Source organism: Triplophysa dalaica, chromosome 5 (assembly GCF_015846415.1).
Source record: "Triplophysa dalaica isolate WHDGS20190420 chromosome 5, ASM1584641v1, whole genome shotgun sequence".
Lineage (NCBI taxonomy): Eukaryota > Metazoa > Chordata > Actinopteri > Cypriniformes > Nemacheilidae > Triplophysa > Triplophysa dalaica.
In genome coordinates, this window is record NC_079546.1 from 10,906,837 (window position 1) to 10,926,255 (window position 19,419).

At 38.2% G+C, this 19,419-nt stretch overlaps 2 protein-coding genes across 10 annotated transcripts in view; one reads left to right on the plus strand and one right to left on the minus strand.

The window, feature by feature from the left end:
- Positions 1 to 14,413, plus strand: part of magi2a (membrane associated guanylate kinase, WW and PDZ domain containing 2a) — a 173,764-nt gene extending 159,351 nt beyond the window's left edge. For 3 of the 9 annotated variants that reach the window (XM_056747609.1, XM_056747612.1, XM_056747611.1), the window contains 5 exons: positions 496 to 790; positions 2,284 to 2,500; positions 2,767 to 2,910; positions 6,058 to 6,196; positions 9,550 to 14,413. In XM_056747609.1, coding sequence (XP_056603587.1) covers positions 496 to 790; positions 2,284 to 2,500; positions 2,767 to 2,910; positions 6,058 to 6,196; positions 9,550 to 10,244 — 1,490 coding nt within the window. In that variant the 3' untranslated portion in view covers positions 10,245 to 14,413. Of the gene's footprint in view, positions 1 to 495; positions 791 to 2,283; positions 2,501 to 2,766; positions 2,911 to 6,057; positions 6,197 to 6,935; positions 7,047 to 9,549 lie in introns of all 9 variants that reach the window. The other 6 variants (XM_056747610.1, XM_056747617.1, XM_056747613.1 and 3 more) reach the window with 5 other exon arrangements.
- Positions 14,414 to 16,164: 1,751 nt separating this feature from the next.
- Positions 16,165 to 19,052, minus strand: LOC130421008 (uncharacterized). The gene is made up of 3 exons (XM_056748636.1): positions 18,761 to 19,052; positions 18,398 to 18,576; positions 16,165 to 17,412 (listed from the first exon to the last, which is right to left on the minus strand). The coding sequence occupies exons 1-3, from the start codon at positions 18,909 to 18,911 to the stop codon at positions 16,903 to 16,905; spliced, it is 840 nt and encodes a 279-aa protein (XP_056604614.1). The 5' UTR covers positions 18,912 to 19,052; the 3' UTR covers positions 16,165 to 16,902.
- Between the last annotated feature and the right edge of the window lie 367 nt (positions 19,053 to 19,419).

Below are 19,419 nucleotides of genomic sequence, written 5' to 3' on the forward strand. Positions count from 1 at the left end.
GGCTCTAGTGAGGAGCTTGCCAGCCTGTGCACAGGCGCAGTAGATGAGGTGACCTTGAAGCTAAGCAAACCAAAGTTATGATACAATTCCTGTCATGTTTAATCATTAATTGGAAATATGCTGTTTAATTGTGATTTTTGCCAGCGATTTTAGAAATATCTGCCTTCCCCCATTCAAATAGATAAGACCTATGACGTAAATAGCTGGCCAGAGGCGTTTCAAACATAGCCGCCGAGTGGCACAACTTCCGTAAACGGACTTTGAAGGGAATGCATGATGTCGAACAAGCCTAATGTCCAACCACCAAATACCTGAAGCTGGCTTACAAGTTACAAGTAGCAAATCAGTGTGCTATTAAAAAACAAGTCGGGAGTTAAAACTGCATCTGTGGAACAAGGAATAGTTTTTAAAATAAATAAGCTTCTGCCTAGCATAAATAATATATGCCTTTTTGACCAAGTAGTCAAGGTTTTTCTCACCCTTTATTTGTTTCAGAGACGAACAGCACGCCCTCTGCAGGGAGTTCAGAGAAGCAGAGCCCCATGGCCCAGCCCAGTCCGGTGTGCCATCCCAGCACTGTGAACCAGACCAGTGCTGCTACTCAACCCAACTCCGCACCTCAAACCAACTCCGCACCTCATCCCAGCTCCACAACGCTGGCTAGCTCAGAAGCACAACCAAGCCCTGTCACTCAAACTAGCCCGGCCAATCAGCCCATCTCAGTGATCCAGCAGAACACGCCCACCCAGCCCTCAGCCGTGCCAGTACAGATCTACAGCCACGACAGTGGGTAAGACACCCAACTCACTCATTTGCTTTGTATTTGTTAAATGATGCTTAATTTATATTAGGCTTAGGGAACAAACAAACCTTGCATAAAGTGTTTATCTTTTAAGCATTTGGCAGCAGTCACACTTGACTTTTCTTTCGACTTCCATTCATCCGCATGCAAATGCGACAGACCGCAAATTTATGGGCCGAAGATATTTCGCATTTCGCTGCGTGGCAAAGTTCAAGTTTGGTGAACTCTGACCTGCGATTTTACTTCACGTGAGTGCGTGAGACCAATTGAAGATCAAAACGTTGCAGCGTGACTTCTCGGTATAGAAATGTAAAAGATGCAGGAATCGCTCCCGCCCATTTTTGCAGCACCGTCCGAACGAATTTGGCATTCTCGAAGTCTAGTCTGACCGCTGCAGAATTCTCCCCACACTTGTGTAACGGATTCAAATGATGCCTCAAATCACACGGCTTGTTGAGGAGAGGTGTGCTATTACTTTTCTAAGCAATTGGACATGCACTTGGCACATGGCGGGTAATAAAACAGGTAAAGAAATTCCCATAGACTTGCATTGATTTGGGACGAAAGCCATAGACCTTTCAAATGGGCCAGTTATCAAATCACATGGTCAGACAAATACTCCTAGATTTCTTTACAAAGTTGGGTAAGCCACAGTGTAAAAGAAACGTTGTTGCCTTGAATTTTTAGTTAATAAAATTGTCTAAAATATTTACGGTTTAAAACAACGTAATGCAATACAGTTAAAACCAAGATGAGCGACTCCAGCATGAACAAAATTACTGAGTGCCCCTTAAAAAAAACTTGTTAAAGTTACTAAACTTCACCGTTCTCCGAACCTCTCCGACTCACAGACGTGCTCCTTCGCTATTAAGTCGTTGCACAAAATCACTTATCTCTTACAGAACTGAATAATTTACCTGCCTGGCTCTTTAAAACAGTTTTTAATCTTTTATGTAGCCTGCGGGGGCCAATGATTTCACATCTTGCTTTCTCGTGCTCACTCAAGTTTCAATATACACCCTAGAGTTCCTCGGGCTTTGCCATTTTCAACAGAACATTATCCTGCATTAAAGTTTAAAATTCATTAGAGCATCGCTTCTGTCAGCGGCAGGATATTTTCGATAGGATCCGCCGGGAAACCGACATAAACAGGGTAAATATTTAGAGGGTTTACACATAAATGTATCTTTTTTTTCCAACATAGCAAAACGGATGTTTGGTTCAAAATGCTCGCCGTTTTAGTAGCTCCTGTTTTTTTGCAGGAGTTTGCAAAAGCTATGCTCGAAAATTATTGTGAAAAATGAATCTTTAAATTGTTTCTTCAGGTCTTTGTTCATAGTTAATAGACATTATTTGCCCACCCTCATGTTCACACTTCTCTAAATCATACACATAGGGGCTGTCAAGCTCCAATAAGGACTACTGATGCCATGCATTAGCTTTGTTTGAGGAAAAGTATGAAATGTATGCATGTTGTTCAGTTACAGGTCAGAGGTGAAAGCAAGACAGGACGTCAAACCCGACGTCCGGCAGCCGTATACAGATTACCGTCAACCCCCGGTGGACTACCGGCACCCTCCTGTAGCGGATTACAGACAGCCTCCTACACTTGATTACAGACACCCCCCATTACTGGACTACAGACAGCTGTCCACTGACCCACGCACCTTTCCTGTACCTGACTACAGGATACCACAGGTAATGCTTTTGATGATCTCAACTCTCAACATAATACTTAATTATATTTATATACGGGATAGCAATACAAACTGATGCAATACTTCTATACATTACCAGATAACAGTTTAATATATAGTATAATGCTGTCATAGTGAACTACAAAGGCCTTTTTTGTTGAAACAGTACATCCAGAAAGTACAGTTTATGCTATATATTTAACAGTATGTCTCCAAATAGTCTTTGAAGTATTTAAATCCTCTGTGTTTATGTATGCGTGTGTGTAGGATTTTGACTTCTTTACAGTAGAGTTGGAAAAAGGCTTGAAAGGTTTTGGTTTCAGTATCCGTGGAGGCCGTGAGTATAAGATGGATCTGTTCGTTCTGCGATTGGCCGAAGACGGGCCAGCCATACGCAATGGGAGGATGAGGGTGAGCTGATATCACTTCCTGTCCCGAAATGTATAGAAATTCAAATCACAAATATGTTGCTTTATTTATGAATTGATATACTGTACATTCTAGTAACAAATATTGGCCACGCTCCAATTGTAGTTTATAAACATCGTAAACTTTTCGTGAAAAAGTGCCAAGTGAAAATGTTGAACACCATGTCGCAGGAATTCGTAACTTTTTTTTGTGTGAATTTGTACAATCGTTTTTGCACGTTATGGTACAATTAGCTTTCGCACTAGTGACGTTAAGTTAAGGGATGGGGTAAGTGAAGGGTCTTCAGTGTTGTTTTTATCGAATAATCGTACGTTTTTGTACGATTCACACTCTACGAATTCATACGAATTAGACACCTCGTAAAATAGTAACGAATTTCTGTGACATCAGGTTGAAATGCACTTCAACAGCAAGCCGTTTCATTGCTCATCTATGAATTTACCCACTCACCTTCAAAATCTCAATTCCAAGAACCTTCTGACTACTTCTACATGTTTTACTACTTTTACATTTGCCCAGAAAATGCAGTATTCAACACTGCATGGAATACTGTATCCCACAATGCAATGCAATCCTTGAGCTTCCATTTCTTCTTTGTGATAACCTAGAGAAAAGCTAAATTAGTTTAGTCATGATTGTTAATATCTTTCTCATCTCATGATTTGATCTAACTGCTATAAGTTTTGGCGGAAAATTGATGAAAATGCATCTATGTCTCAAATCGTATCTATTATTCTGTCTATCATTCTATCTCATCGTTCTCATTTTTCTTCGCTATGCTATTGGGAAGCTGTCATAGCTAATATGAATAAAACAGCCCCTAGGCTAGGATAGTCTTTATTCCTCGAACCTTTCAACTTTTTTTGACAGTCCTGTGGCCACACGAACTCACACAACTTTACCTCTGACAGTAAAGTTTCAATGAAATCAAACTTTTCATGAAATCAAACTTTTGTATGAATACGATTGTGTCAAGGATATATATCTATAAATTTAGATTAAGATGATACAAGCATTCAAAACTGACAGTCTCTGACCTCCACCAATACGGATCAACAGTCTTTATGACATCATTCTGCACTTACGCTTTACTTCAAATTCCATTATTTTAAAAGGGGGGAGGAGCCACTCAGTATGTCCCGGTCTAACTTTCTATTTGAGTGAACATTACAGCAATGTCTTGAAGCTGTAGATTTCAAGGTACTTCAGTGTAGGTCTTCAAACATTTGCTTGTCTTCCTTAAAGATGGGAATGTACCTGTGACATGTTTACAGTAATGGAAAATGCCTTAAGATATAAACTTGGTTAACTTAGAACTGATGACACTGTTTTCTTAGGGAGTATTCTCCATCTTAGACGTCAGGGGAAGCATTCCCAGCTGACCACGAACAAACCAAATCAGAGACTCCTTGCCAAAATGAGGGAGAGATGATGGTCTCTCCGTACCGTACCCCGTACCGGGGGGCCTGTGTATCAAGAAGGGCAGTTAATGATGCCTTATTATCTAAATAGTCACATACCTTACACGGAGGGGCTTGCAGACATCAGTGTTGTGCTCCATTGAGGCCCATGAGTAATTCGTTCAGTTGCATTACTGCTAAAATGAATTGGTGCTAAAGCTCACTCATGACTGCTAATGCTGATTAATGCTCAGCTTAACAGCCAACAGCCCTTGACTTATGGACTTATATTGATCTTTCCAAAAAGTTATCCTTCAGAAATGAAATTCATACTCTTTTTATCCTTAAAGCGATAGATTGCTCCTAAATGAAAAAAAATTCATCATTTTTAAACCTTCTTGTCACTTCAAACCTGTATGATATTTTTTCTTCTGCTGAACGCAAAAGTAGATATTTTGAAGAATGTTGGGAACCAAACAACAGGGCTTGATATCGACTGGTTTTGTATCCGTACAATAGAAGTAAATGGGCACCACCGTTGTTCGGTTACCAACATTCTTTAAAATATCTTCTTTTGTATTCTGCAGAATAAAAATGTCATACAGGTTTGAAATGACAATAGGATGAGTAAATGATGACGGAATATTTTTTTGGGGGGGGAACTATCCCTTTAAAACGTTACTGGTTTTGATTTAAGAAATGTCTGACAGTAATTTTGATGTTTTCTTTTGAATTCGTGTGAGAAAAGTGTGAGTGAAATGGCTTATGAAATGACAAAAATGTAGGATGAGGCTTCAATTTGTTCAAAGGGGATTTATTAGATTGTTGGCCATTGGAGACTTGATAAGAAATGGTGTCATATGGAGAGGGAGGGAAGGTAATATTTCGTGTTAAAGATTTTGAGAGGACATAAAATGAAAATCGTCTTTACGGAGAAATACAGCCTTCCTGTAGCTCAGTGGTAAGAGCATTGCGGTAACAACGCAAGGTTGTTGGTTCGATCCCAGGGGATTTCAGATACCTATGTATAAATGTATAGGATAATGCAATGTAAGTCGCTTTGGATAAAAGCGTCTGCCAAATGCATAAATGTAAATGTTATGTAAATGTAAATGTAAATAATTTATAATAAACGCTATGAAATATGAAATGTCATTTAGATTTCATGGTGACTTTAATTAGGCAGAAACTAAAAGTGTTTCTTAACAAGGGGGGCCAAGGCCTGAACAATCTTCCAAGGGGGCATTAAGATAACTTAAATTGATTTACAATATGACAAAACAAGCTTCAAAAAGACGTAACTTGGTGTTTGGTTATTTTTCAAACCAATATACAAATTTTTAGTTACAATCCCTATCATAATTTCTTAGGAAGAAATTGAATGGGAATGGTTTGGGAAAAACGTATTCAACTTTCAACAGAATCTGTTGTTTTTGTTCTGTGTTTTATTTCACTGATATGTCACCATTATTTACACTGACAGTCATCTATAAAATATTATTGGTCCTTTTAAAACAAACATTCCATCATTGGATTTTCCGGTCCCTTAAATATTATTTGCTGCTTGGGTCCTGAAAAAACAAAAAACAGCCATTTACCCTAATTTATCTACACCACATAATACTTCACGTCAAGGTGACATAAAATGCGCACAATTTTCCATCAAAGGCCCTGATTGTTTCATCATTTTCTCAATACAGATATTAGCCTTGTTTTGTCTCTGTTGCAGGTCGGAGATCAGATCATTGAGATAAATGGTGAGAGCACGAGGGACATGACACATGCTCGGGCTATTGAGCTCATCAAATCGGGCGGCCGTAGAGTTCGCCTGCTACTCAAAAGAGGAACAGGGCAGATCCCTGAGTATGGTAGGTCAACACATGCTTGTATGATCATACTTTATAGATCAACAATGACAATCTGGAACAATGTCCGAAAATGTTTTTTCTTAAAAGCAAGGTAATATTTTGTTGATCTATAAAGTTTGAGATGAAGGTGAAAAAAACAATATCTTTACATATTCAGTGCAAAGAAATGTAAGACACACAATATGTGTACACACAATGCATACATTACAAAAGCAAACACACTATTCCTATCACACCAGTAATATTTGAAAGAGTGTAGATGAGTCGTTTTTATCAATAAAACAATAGAAATAGTAATTTGATCCTTTTGTTTTTCAAACGGCAGTGAGTCTCATCACCAGCATTTAGCCGTGACAAATAAAGCCTTTAAAAAACATTGTGTTATGATAAAATATCTGCTTTTGAAGGCTGAATTTTGCTGGTCATTTCAGAGCAAAATCACATTAAAACCTATATATCTATATACTAATCATTAATACCTAAAGAATACATAATAAATAACACTTCATAATACAATCAAATCCTTTCATTGTCTTGCTAACAAAGCACTCGTCTTTAACATGCCTATTGAAAAAATCTTGCTCTTGGTGTTAATATAACTAGTTTTCTTTCATCTTTGTTATGTCAGTTAATACTTCTCTCTCCTTTTCTCAATGTTCCTCAATGAACACTATCTAAACCCTGATCTTAATACTGTCTTAGCCTGTGGCTGCTGTTCTAACCCTAATGATTGGTCTAGGTTGTTACTTCGCCTCTTATAGGAATGGTACCTTCCAGCCTTTCCATGTGCATGAAAAGTGACAACCATGGCTCCCCCTATTTCTTCCTAATGGGCCATCCTAAAGACACGGTTTGTAATACCAGTGCATGCCTTCTAACACACCAATCGGCATTCTTCTGAGTGTTTCATAGTTCGGTTTTCATTTTGTGTGTTTTTCTGTGTTTCATTTGAATTAACTCTCTGACGTTGTTTTGATATTTTGGTTGGTAGATGGAAACACGTGTAACATGTCTTACTGCATAATAAGATTGAACAAGTTTGTATTTAGAAATATTGCATATTGCGATTATAATACAAACATAAAACAAACTTCATTATATACTTTGAGCACTATGGATTTTGTTATAGATTAGATACATACAATAGAAGAGATTAGCTTTACAGCAGTTCCTAAAGGGATAGTTCACCCCAAAATAAAAAACATTTATTCACCATTGTGTTATTCAAAACCTTTATTTGACTCTTTGTTTTGTGGAACACAAAAGCTTTTTTGAGAAATGTCTGGTTCTGTGCCCATATAATGGAAGTGAATGGGGGCCAATGTTGTTTGGCTACCAACATTCTTCAAAATATCTTCTTTTGTGTTCTGCAGAAGTAAGAAAGTCATATAGGTATGGAATGACTTGAGGGTGATTAAATGATTAAAGAATTGTCATTTTTCAGCGAACTTTCCCTTTAATATCATTTAATGTCTATGGTGGGCGGTTTAAATGTGTAATGACAACTAAACCATGTTAATGTTTCCATCACATGCAGCTTATAGACACACACTTCTAACATTCTTCTACACACTCTCCATTGTGATAAAAACTGAACATTTATGTGGTTTTCGCAGCTTTACGCACACATGCTTTTATATTCCGCTCACGCGCGGCCATGTCTTCTCACGCACGTTTGGTATCCCACCGAGATCTCCGTGGCGCCACTAAAGTCTAGCTGAAAAACAGTCATCATGAGACTGTTGTGACAGGCTGTACGTTTTTTAACCTGTCTTTAGTTTCCTAGTGAAAAATGCCTTATGAGTTCAAATTCATCTTTTCCCTCCATAGGCCGGTGATTTCTGCTACACCTGGGTCACATAAACAAGAGAAATCTACCCCTGTAGACTAATATAAAGCTAGCACGGAGAGACAAAGATGTATAATATGTTACTCTTGTTATTTTTCACTGTGCTTCAAGCCTAATAATAAGAGATGCTATTTTTGTGCTTCTTAATTATAACAATGAATTTATGGCGGATTTGGCGCATTAGCAAACGCTAAAACAGGGCATAAGTGTTGTGTAGGTGGAGCTGAGGACCCCTCAGTGTATCTCACTATATACGATGTGACAGGTGAGATTGGAAATGTGTAAAGAGAATATAAAGTTTGGTGACCTTCTTTTCGTTTGCATTCGGTGTGCGAAGCGAACATTCTAGTGTGTGTTAAGAGTCTGCAGTGTGGTAGTGTGGAGATGTCACTCGGATATAAAGATCACGTCGTGAAGTGATGCGTTTCTGTGTGTTTGTTTGGAACGAGTAGAAAGAGAAGCCAGTAAGAGCCTGTTTATTCCACATCTAACATGAAATATGTCTGTGAGCTGAACATCCTCCCCAGTTTCCTGTTGGTAGGTTGGCATGTAGTGGGTGTAATGTAGCTTTATACCCTTACTGAAAGAACAGGTACCATAATACAGTGGTGGTTACCATAGTATATTTTTTAACATACTAAACCGTAATGATAAAATATATTTACCATAGTTAGGCTTGAGGCTATACACATTTTTCACATTACGATCATTTCTAGGATTTGAGATATACTGTATTATCATTGTATCATGTTTTATTTAATGGTCAGATACACGGTACTGTTCAGAAGAAGGCACGTTTGTATTTTCATTTGACCAGCATTAAGGAAATGTAGTTTTTAGTATTTTGTTTTGTATAAGTGCACTGTAAGAACACTGAAAACAAAATGACTGTAGTCAATATACAGTCCAAATATATTTATGGTACTTTTTATTAGGGTGAGTTTGTTTTATTTTTGGCTAATGCTAACTTTGCTTATTACACAGCTCGTTGGAATGCTTGATTCTGATTAGAAAGTCGCGACATTTGCAGGTTCCTTATTACCAGATAACAACCTCTCAAAACTCATAGCACACTGTAACCTGGATGCAGAAAATAATTGTGACATTTTGTTTTGCAAATTAAAAATAAATATGTATTTTATGACATATGTGACATATGTGACAAGCGAGATAATGTACAAGCAGCGGGTTGTTATCGCAAAATAACATCCGGCTGGCTGTACATTATCCCTTACTTATTATTCTCTCCATTGTTTTTTTTTTATATGCAATAGTGTGTGCATTTGTGCCCTTGTTTTTGTTTTTATTTTGCTTTATTATGCTTTTGACCTATGAATATTTCCATATCTACTATGATCCTTTTGGTACTTTCATTTCAGCATGCTTCATTATATAATTAAGCGGGAGGGGGGGGGCTGCTTAGCCTTTGCTTCTTTCACATTTTTAACCGGTGTGTGTGCATTGTGCATCTGTTTTTCCAATGACTGTTACCATGTTTCCTCAGCAGATAATCCCACCGCCTGGGATGCTCGCACTACAACCTCCCCAAATCTGTCGGAAGTAGCACCACCCCTCGACAGCATATCCAATCCATCGGCTTCTTTTCATGTGATCCCACAAACTGACCCACCTCATACATCGTCTTTGGAAGCAGCAAGTCCTGACTGTTTCCAGGGTCCTAGAGGCCCAGAGAGTAGGGCTCTGGAACAGGTTAGGAAGGGGTCAGCTTTGGGAAGTGGAGTTGGGGGTGGAGATGGGACCAAGCAAAGGGAGGGTAGCAGGACCAACCGTCGCTCAAGTGGAGGGAAGGGTCAGCACCCCGATGAACTTGCGGGAGAGCCCTACGGACCCAAGCCCCACAAAAGCAGCCGGGCGAAATCCAAGGACCGCAGGAGGGAACGGAGCAATACGCCCTCTCGGAAACGAGACTCACCCAAAACGGACAATAACATAAATGGGGGAAATGGCTGCTTAGATGGTAATCAAAACCAGCAAGGGTCTCCGGTGCAACTCAAAGCCCTACCAAAGGAACCAGAGAAAAGTGGACAAGTGGAGAGTCGTCCCAACCATAACTCCAAGAACAGCAACAGCAGTGCATCCGTCAGGAAGGTCGCAGTATCCCCAGGGCTTTGGAAGATCCCGGGCTCAGACAAGCTACCCAGCACCCTGCGTTCGGCCACATCCACCATAAGCAGATAACATCCCACCCTGGTCTCAGGCCCAAGCTGGTTTAATCTTTTGGCCTTGACTTGATTTTGGCCTTCTTACGGACCAATTCACCTTGTTTTGGGCCTGGTTGGGCTTGTGCTCTGCTTGGTTGCTTTTCACATGCCTGCTGTACTCTCCAGAGCTATGTCTTAACCTTGTTCGACCAGGTCCCACCCTTTCTCACAACCCTCGCTAAAGACCTTTCCATGCATTTCTAGACAGAGCATTTTTTATTTATAAATTATTTTAAGCGATATGACACCCACCACCTTAAGAACTGGAAGCATTCACTCCACAAATGGAACCACGGAAGAATGAGTGATGCATGTAGCGTGCGGAAAAAAACCCAGACTGTTTTAAACTGTTGGGAAAAGCACTTAGACTCTGAGACTTACATGCATAAAGAACCACTTACCGACTCAAGGACACCACCGGTGGCCGTGGCGGTTTTTATACACTTTCAGTCAAAACGAGGAACATTGAAGGAGTCATGCAGTTTCGGAGTATTTGAAGAACGAAAATGATTGAAAAAGATTCTATATGAGCGGACACTCGACAGTCGAACTCTGCCTTAAATAAAGACTCTACTGACCTGCAGATCTCTGCAGCAAGTGAATATAGACATAGATATATTATATGACTACGTAAGTGTGAGACTTATTGTAAATACAGTCTTTATACGGCCATGTGAGCCCATCTTGGTGTTTTGACATCATCCACGCAGTGTAAAAATATAAACTAGAATTCATTCCCATTCCACTACTTAAGGCGTCTTCTCACTGAAAGCGAATTAAACGCAATACGTCAATTTTCTGTAATGGATGTTGCTGGTATCCAGGAGCTGAATCAAATGCGGGTCACTGCCGTTGTGCAACTCGACGCCAGTGGTCGCAGTTATTCTTGTCGCCTCAAATCGCCAATAGCTTTGTTGATGATATTCGCTGTCAGTGGGAATCTCTTATGATCAGTGATTGGATAGCTGCTCTGTCAGTCTCTGAAGGAGCCAATTGGCTTTCACCTTCTCGACTCAATTATCACTGACTCTATTCTCCCTTTACGCTAGTAAAGCAATCGGAAGGATGGGTGACGGTTTAGATGAATGGTTTCGATTGGGGCAGAGTGCCTTACACAGACAATGACGCTTTACACAAGCTCCAAGATTTAGGCAACAACGTGAAGACTTAAAGAGATAATAGGCTGCTGTAAGAAATGTGACAGTAAAGCCAGGCCTGTGAAAATATTTTCACGTCTTTGACTCTGAACAGCAGTTAAACTGAGAGGCTGGTATAGATGTATCAATAAAGGATTGAAATGCTATTTTCGTACATAGATAAAAGGTGCTTTTAGGAGACGTGCAGATATTTATTAATGATATCTTTTAGTGGAGGCAGGAGTTTAAGTGTCTGTTGAGCACTTTGTCTATAATAGGACAGACAGTAGCTGTGATATACATTCAAATGCAGATCCATGATATTCATTGGATAGTTTTGAAAGGGGACGAATTATAATATGAAGGTAAAGTATTGTATAAACCTAGTTTTCTGTTTTTGAATTCCATTTTACATGACTTGCATCAGGGCTTCAGTGCACATCAAGAGAAGCATTTTGCTTAATCTCCACGTTAAAAAAAAACAATGCAGATGTTTCCTTCACAGTAGGGCGATTTTGCATGAAAGGCAATATGTGGTTGCCAGGTTGCAAGAAAGTGGGTTATTTACTATAAAGAGGGAAAATGATTAATACGATCAAAAGAGGTAAGAAAACATCGGCAATGCATCATGTTTTTTTCTCTGAATGTTATGATATGCCTTTGACACTGTGTCGTACAACTGGGTGTATTTAGATACACATGGGTTCAGTCTTTCTTCCATTTTGTTTGAGTTTTCATCTCGGCATCATACTCAACGATATACCCTGGAACGATATTAAACGATACGCGGCTTAGAATTATTGGACTCAAGTGGACTCAACGTTGAAAAGTAAAGTTTAAACATCAGATTCTAGAGCCAAGGGGTGTTATAATAGTAACAATAGAGCTGGAGGTCTAGGTCAGGGCAGCAATGTTTGCAACACCTCGGAGCAGCTACTTTAGTCATAGCAAGACCACAGTCCTATCTACTTGAATGGGAAAGACACATATTTCTCAAATCGCTTGCACAAATCACAATTAAACAGCATGGTTTCAACAAACAAGTAAACCTGGCAAAAACTGTACCATAATTTTTGTTTCCTAAGTTTAAATCGTGCTAAAAAAACACTTGTTCGAGGTCGCTTAAGCCAATGTGCTTGCTTGCATACAGGTTGGCAAGCAACTCACCAAACTGTGTATAGCCAGAGAATCTTCAGTCTTTATCGATTGGCTCTTTTTACTGGTAGACGGGACTTCTTTTGCTAGAGTGGCTATATTGAGTGTTGCATTTCCACCACATTCACAGTAACGTCATTGCTGCATTTTGTTTACATATTTGTATACATCTTTGATGGTCTGAATGTAATGGAATTGTTATATAGACCTTAGTACACACAATATTATTTTTTGTTCTTTTTTCCCTCTGGTGATTAGAAAGCTTTTAACACGAATTTGCAAGCATTAGAACAAAACCTTCACAACAAAGGTGCTTCATTATGTATTCATACTTTGTAAAACCGTCTAAAGTTATATGTCACATTTTCACCTCTTTGATTATCTTGGTAACGTTTAATTGCTTTATTTTTATACATGTCAACTCCAACTAGTTTCTCATCATCTCAGGATTAGCGCGAGGAACCTTTAGACAAGACCTCCTTCCTTCTCCCCATTGTCATAAAATCACCTTCATTATATTCATTTCCTACAGAAATAAAGCGATGACTGGTTCCACTGATGCTCAACTATTGTAGATGACAAGGAGAGCCGACAATGATCTAGTCATTACAAGATAGCAAACATTTCCCAGATAAAGACACATTAATTGAAGCATTCCAAAAGTGATTGTGCCTTTGTGGCACATTGTAAGTGGTCTGTCCTTATAAATCACAGGCAGAGAATGGCATTGTCAAACCAAATGCAGTTACTTTCCACAGAGTCCCGCCTAAGATTGTCTGTGAATATGAATGAGATGAATAATGCTATACGCAGCTATGATGCCTTTCCATAGAGTAAGGAGCTGAATGATCTTGTTTGAAATATGACTTCTTAAAGCTGCAACGTGTTACTTTTTATTCTCTATCGCCATCTCTCATAAATTGGTATTTTATGTGCAGCATCAAAATGATATTTCCCGCACATGTTAATTGGTAAGGATTGTTCTACACTGATTGTATTTGCTCAACAACTGTTTTTGTAAATTTTTTGGGAAAAAAGTTACAGATTGTAGCTTTTAGAATAAGCAAGGAATTTTAAAGCCAGAAAAATACTCTACACAAATATTCTAACGTGAATGCTTGGACAATGAATTGCCAGCACACAGTCACATTATTATGTCATTAAATGAATTCCAGAATAATATTAAGTATATTTTAAGTATATGAGATCATGTGGCATTTCATTTGTCAGTTTTAATTTCAGAAAACCGCTATGCAGAAGTTTAGTAGACAGTCTAAATGGCATTATGTCACCAAAGTTTGGACTCGAAGGAAGACCATTAAGACTTTTTGGGACCAGTTTACACCCGTTTTGTTATAAATTAGCATTCTGATTTTTTTTGTTGCTGTTTTAGATATTTGCATTAACATTTTTTTTGCAGAGTATATTTCTGGCTTTTGTTGTCATGATGTGCGTCGATGAATTTGTTAAAGAGCGTGGTTGATGCTGTTTTTCTGTCTTTGGTCTAGTCTAAGTTTGCCAAATCCTGAAGAAACTTTAACGAATGATTTAACGTGATAAATAGTTTGATTTAAAATGAGACGTATGAGACTTATGGAGACGTGCCCAAGCAGGGCTCTGTATCACTGTGTAGAACTTAAAGAGAACAGTGCGGTTCACCCTGTACAGTTACAAATATAAATATGACACTATGTATTATGAACTAGTCACAAGAGAAAACAAAAAATCTGTGAGTGAGCTACTATTTTTATGAAATGCAACTCAATGAATATATACTTACTTTTGCAGAGCTCTTGTTTACTGTATGATATTTACTGAAATACTGTCAAATAAAACCTTGACATGGTGTAAAGTATTCAAGTTAAATGAAAGTGTTTTGTTTAATTGCAGGTCAACACTGATTTTCTTCTGCTTGACTTACTTTATGATAATGCAACCAGGGGCCCGATTCTCAAAACATTCTCAAGAAGAAAATTCTTCTTAACCACCATATTGTTTCCTAAATTTTGTATTCCCGAAAAAAAAACTTCTTAAGAAACTTATTTTTCTCAAGATTGATTTAAGGAAAAAATTAAGACGAATCCAAATTCTCAAAACAAAAGCTGTCGTAAGTAATTAAATGAATCATTTAAAATTAAGAAAGCCTCACGGTTGTATTAAATCTCAAAAGGTATGATTTTAATACGTGTAGCTGGTTGTTTCAAATTTGACGTGAATTGTGTTAAGCCACAATCATAATTTTGACGTTTACTTGCCAATAAATATACAGTATATATATATAAATATTTCAGAACTTTTTAAGAAATTTTTAAGAATTGCACTTACAAACATTCTTACGAACTTCTTACAATTTATCTTAAGAATTCAATCTTATATTTTGTCTCAAGAAAATGTTTGTGAATCCGGCCCTTTTTCCAGGATCTGTTATTGGAAAGGAAATGAAGAGTACGGTGGGTAGAGGTGATATGTTTATTAAGAAGAAATACCTGAAACAAACTCTGTGGAACTCCAGAAATCGATTTCTAAAAAGTGCTGGGTTATTTTTGACCCAGCATTGGGTCAAGAAGGGACGACGAACCCAACCTTGGGTTGTAAATTATTTTTTAACCCATGCAGGGTTGTTTCAACCCAAAATTCTGATTTGTTTCAACATTGTTGGGTCAAATATAAATCATTTGCTGGGTTAATTTAACCCAATGTAGATAGTTCACCCAAAAAATAACATTCTGTCATCATTTACTCACCCTCTTGACATTTCAAACCTGTGTGACTTTCTTCCGCAGAACACAAAATAAGATATCTTGAAGAAACCGAACTGAATGGACCCCATTACCTTCTATTGTATGGACACAAAACCAATGCAAGTAAATGGGGTGCAGTTAACAACACTCTTTCAAATATCTTCTGTTGTATTCTGCGGAAGAAAGAAAGTCATACAGGTTTGAAATGACAGGAAATAATTGGGCCAACTATCGCTTCAAGCTTGCAATGCAAATTACAGTAGTAGTGCTTAATTCAAGTTATTCATGCTAATTATGGTCTTATAATATACATTCTAGGCTCCTGGCCAAACTGGCAATAAATTGAACAAATCTGTTATTTTACAGGTATATATATTTTGTTTTGTAGAAAGTCGGTAACCAAACAATGGCCCATTAACTTCTATTGTATGGACACAAAACCAAGGCAAGTAAATTAGCGCCACCATTGTCCGGTTACCAACATTCTTCAAAATATCGTCTTTTGTGTTCTGCAGAAGAAAAACTTCATATGAAAAGAGGGGGAGTAAATGATGACATAATTGTATTTTGAGGTCAACTATGCCTTCTTCACCTAGTGGCTAGTTCAGCTTCTAATAATCAGTGGATCTTCATCCAAGTTCTACTGAACCTATTTCTCCATTGTTAGTATATCTCTGCCGTAAAAAGTTTTAGATCACACAGGGAAAAGCATATATTTTCAGTAGCTATGCATCTTATAACAATTAGAAAATGCTTAATGTAATGTTAAAAAGTATCCCTCTATAATCGATTACTTGCTTTTGTTACAATCATTTTCATTACATTCACATGACCCAGAAATTGTAAAACCCAGAAACGAAGAAGCTGTTTTTTATAAAAACTTTATTTAAAATCTTCCCTTAGCATGAAGACATTTCGTTTTTCCTATATCACTAGGGAGGAACTTATCAGACAAATCATCCATAGAAAAAAAAACACTTCCAGGATGTTATCTCCGTAGGGAGACCATGTGATCATTTCACTATCATCATTTCAAAGTGACAACATAAACGTTACTGCGCATGCGCGTGTTAGTGGACTGTCCATAACTACCGGTACACCTCCACAAACAAAAGAGTGCCTGTAGATTATTTCTGATAATAAGCAAGAAAACCGAGAAGAACATTTATGTGGCTAAACTAGTCTCTCCAATTTTGAATTTAGACTGCGATACCGAGCTCAACCGCAGTGTACCATACGGCTTCTTTAAATGCGACAAAACTAAAGGACCCATTTTACAAATTGTTTATTTAGATATACAACAAAATTCAACAATTTATTTATTATTACACAATAAAACAGTAATATAAATTTATGTCAGCATAAATAAAATTAAATAGATATATTTTTAGACACCAGTCACAGACCGGAAGTCAGCAGCAGTCGCAGTTGTGTAAAATGCTTAATACAAGTTATAAAGGGTCTGACAAGAAATTGAGTGCTTGGAAGTGTGGCAGCAAGTGGGCATTGGATTCCATGCATACTGGAACTTCCTGGATGAATGGGAAAGAATAGATAACCAGAAACTGGATCAATATTCTATAACCACAAGACTTTACAGTAGTTACAGATTTCCGTTAGTAGATGTTGGATGCAGTGGGTGAATTTCAGATGGCACAGTGTTTGTAAAATTCTCTCTGCAGGATGTCCTGGAAAACAGAACTTGATACTTAAAGATGCTGTTGTCCACGTCATGCATGAAATGTGGCAGTAAATGTGGGGGTAGCGTTCGCATTCTGTGCTCCATGCTTTTGCAGTAGGTCGAGATCTCGTCGTCGCGGTGTTCCTGAGAAGCGTAACTTTCCAGGGTTTTACCAATGGTGCGCAACAACTTTGTCGAGTTGACACTTACTGACTTATTCGCCACCTTCCTGCTGCGCTTCGCCCGGGGCCTCGTAGGGCTTGACTGGGTGAATGTGTATGTCGAAGGCTCCTCTTTAATCGCTGGGGATTCTTCTTCGCAGATGGTGTATTCTAATAGGGGAATGTTGGGCTTTGGCTCAGACTCAAAGAAGATGGGGTCCTCGTGGGTGCCAGTGGAGAGCGAAGAGGAATCATCAGCATCCAAAGGTTCCTGATAAGCAAAGACGCATTTAAAATGAAGAGGGAGTTCTAAGACTGATCAACAAGGAGATTTAAACAATCCTCTGATAACTGGGATACATTTTGGTTGGGGTGCGGGATATGCCTTATTAAAATATGGATCCATAGAGTAGACAAATTGTGATGATAATGACTTTCTTCAAATGTACGTTCTATGTATTCACCCCTGTTGTTCAAAACCTATTTGTGACCATGGATCACAAAACCAGTCTTAAGTGGCACGGGAACCTTTTTAGTTAAAGCCAAAAATACATTGTATGGGTGAAAATGATCATTTTTCTTTTATGCCAAAAATCAATAAGATATTAAGTAAAGATCATGTTCCATGAAGATAATTTGTAAATGTCCTACCTTAAATATATAAAAATGTTATTTTAGTGTTTGGATGGCCTGCTACAGTGCCTCTGATGTACAATTTTAAAGGCGATTTTCTCAATTTTTTGCCCCCTTAGATTCCAGAGTTATAAACATCTGTATCTCCGCCATATATTGTCCTATCCTTAACAACTCATCCATCAATAGAACGCTTAATTATTCAGCTAAAAACCTCAAAATTGACCCATAAGACTGCTTTTGTTGTCCAGGGTCACCTATGACTTCGGTCTTCAGTGGAACACAAAAGAAGATATTTTAAGAAATGTCTCTGTGGTTTTACGTCCATACAATGAAAGTCAAAGCGGGCCAGTGTTGTTTGGTTACCAAACATTTTTCGAAATATCTTCTTATCACGTCGTTTAAGTTTGAAACAACATTAGGGTGAGTAAATAAAATAAAAAAATAATGTCGTGTTTACCATCCCCTTACTGGCACATTAAAAAACAGAGTGAAACCAAGCAAATGCATGAAAAGCTCCATGTAAAAATGAGTCGATTGAATTTTTTATTAGTGAATAACATTAAGTTAAAAAAAGAAGAAACAATGTTTATTTTCACTCTACACGTTTCAAGGTTATATACCACGACATTTAGGATGGAGGTGGTGTCTTTTCTTTTTGTGTGGGGCTCCAGAAACTGAAGGCGGCTCAGGATCCATTGCTGTCTGCCAGTCTTCGGTGCTCCCACTCTTCCCAAGGGAAGTTTCTTGTATCGTGTGTACTGCGTTCGCAGAGATTCCCACCTCCTCCTGAGCTCTTTCTCTGCCAGACAAAGTCGCGTTTAGTAAGCATTGCGCATAGTAAGCTTATTAAATGTGTGTATTTGCGGCGCAGACTGCCCGGATAACAGCACAGCTACCTGAGCCACTGCCTGTCTCACGTTAGTAAACAGTGAATTTGACATTTATTGTGAACAAAGAAACTATTAAACAAACTCTTAACTTACCTGACACGACAAGCTTGTTCTCGATCTCGTGCCAGAGTTGTGCTCTTAGCGTTCGGTTGGCATACACGTTTTCTGTGATGTCGTACAGAGCTGGCCTCTCCTGTATCATGCTGATCATCTGCTCTTCTCTCGCTTCATTCCAGGTCACCATATCGGTATAAAACACTGGGATGTTCAAAGAAGAGCCTTATGTTTCTTTACTTCTTCTCTTGTTTATTCTAATCTAGTTGTATTGCGGTTGGAAAAGCAGCTTGGTTCGCTACCGAATGTCATCGTTTGTTTGTTATCGTCACATCCGCTTATTCCTCGAGATCTTGTTCGCTAAGCTAAACATCCAATCAGAATGCGCCGCAAACTATTTGTACTGTTGTCAGGTAAGTTAAAGGACTTGTAACTTTCTGTCAGGTTTGAGCTTTCTCTTCGGAAGAAGTTCAACCCGGGCAGATGCAATCGTCAATTTTACGAGATGCATGCAATTTAATTTTTTTAAATAAGGAAACCATCATATAGTTAATGTTATAATGAATTGATGATCTGCCGAATTAAAAAAAACAATATTGATCATGTTTTTTTATTATTGTGCATTCCAATTAATATCAATCAGAATCATATATATACATATGAAAAGCTCTTTTCCAAAACGCTATAAATCCATTTTA

Coding starts and splice junctions, on each gene's coding strand:
- LOC130421008 (XM_056748636.1), bottom strand. CDS start 18,911: ATGGTGACCTGGAATGAAGCGAGAGAAGAGCAGATGATCAGCATGATA. Junction 18,577..18,760: donor GAACAAGCTTGTCGTGTCAG/GTAAGTTAAGAG, acceptor TTTGTCTGGCAG/AGAAAGAGCTCAGGAGGAGG. Junction 17,413..18,397: donor CCTCCATCCTAAATGTCGTG/GTATATAACCTT, acceptor TTTGCTTATCAG/GAACCTTTGGATGCTGATGA.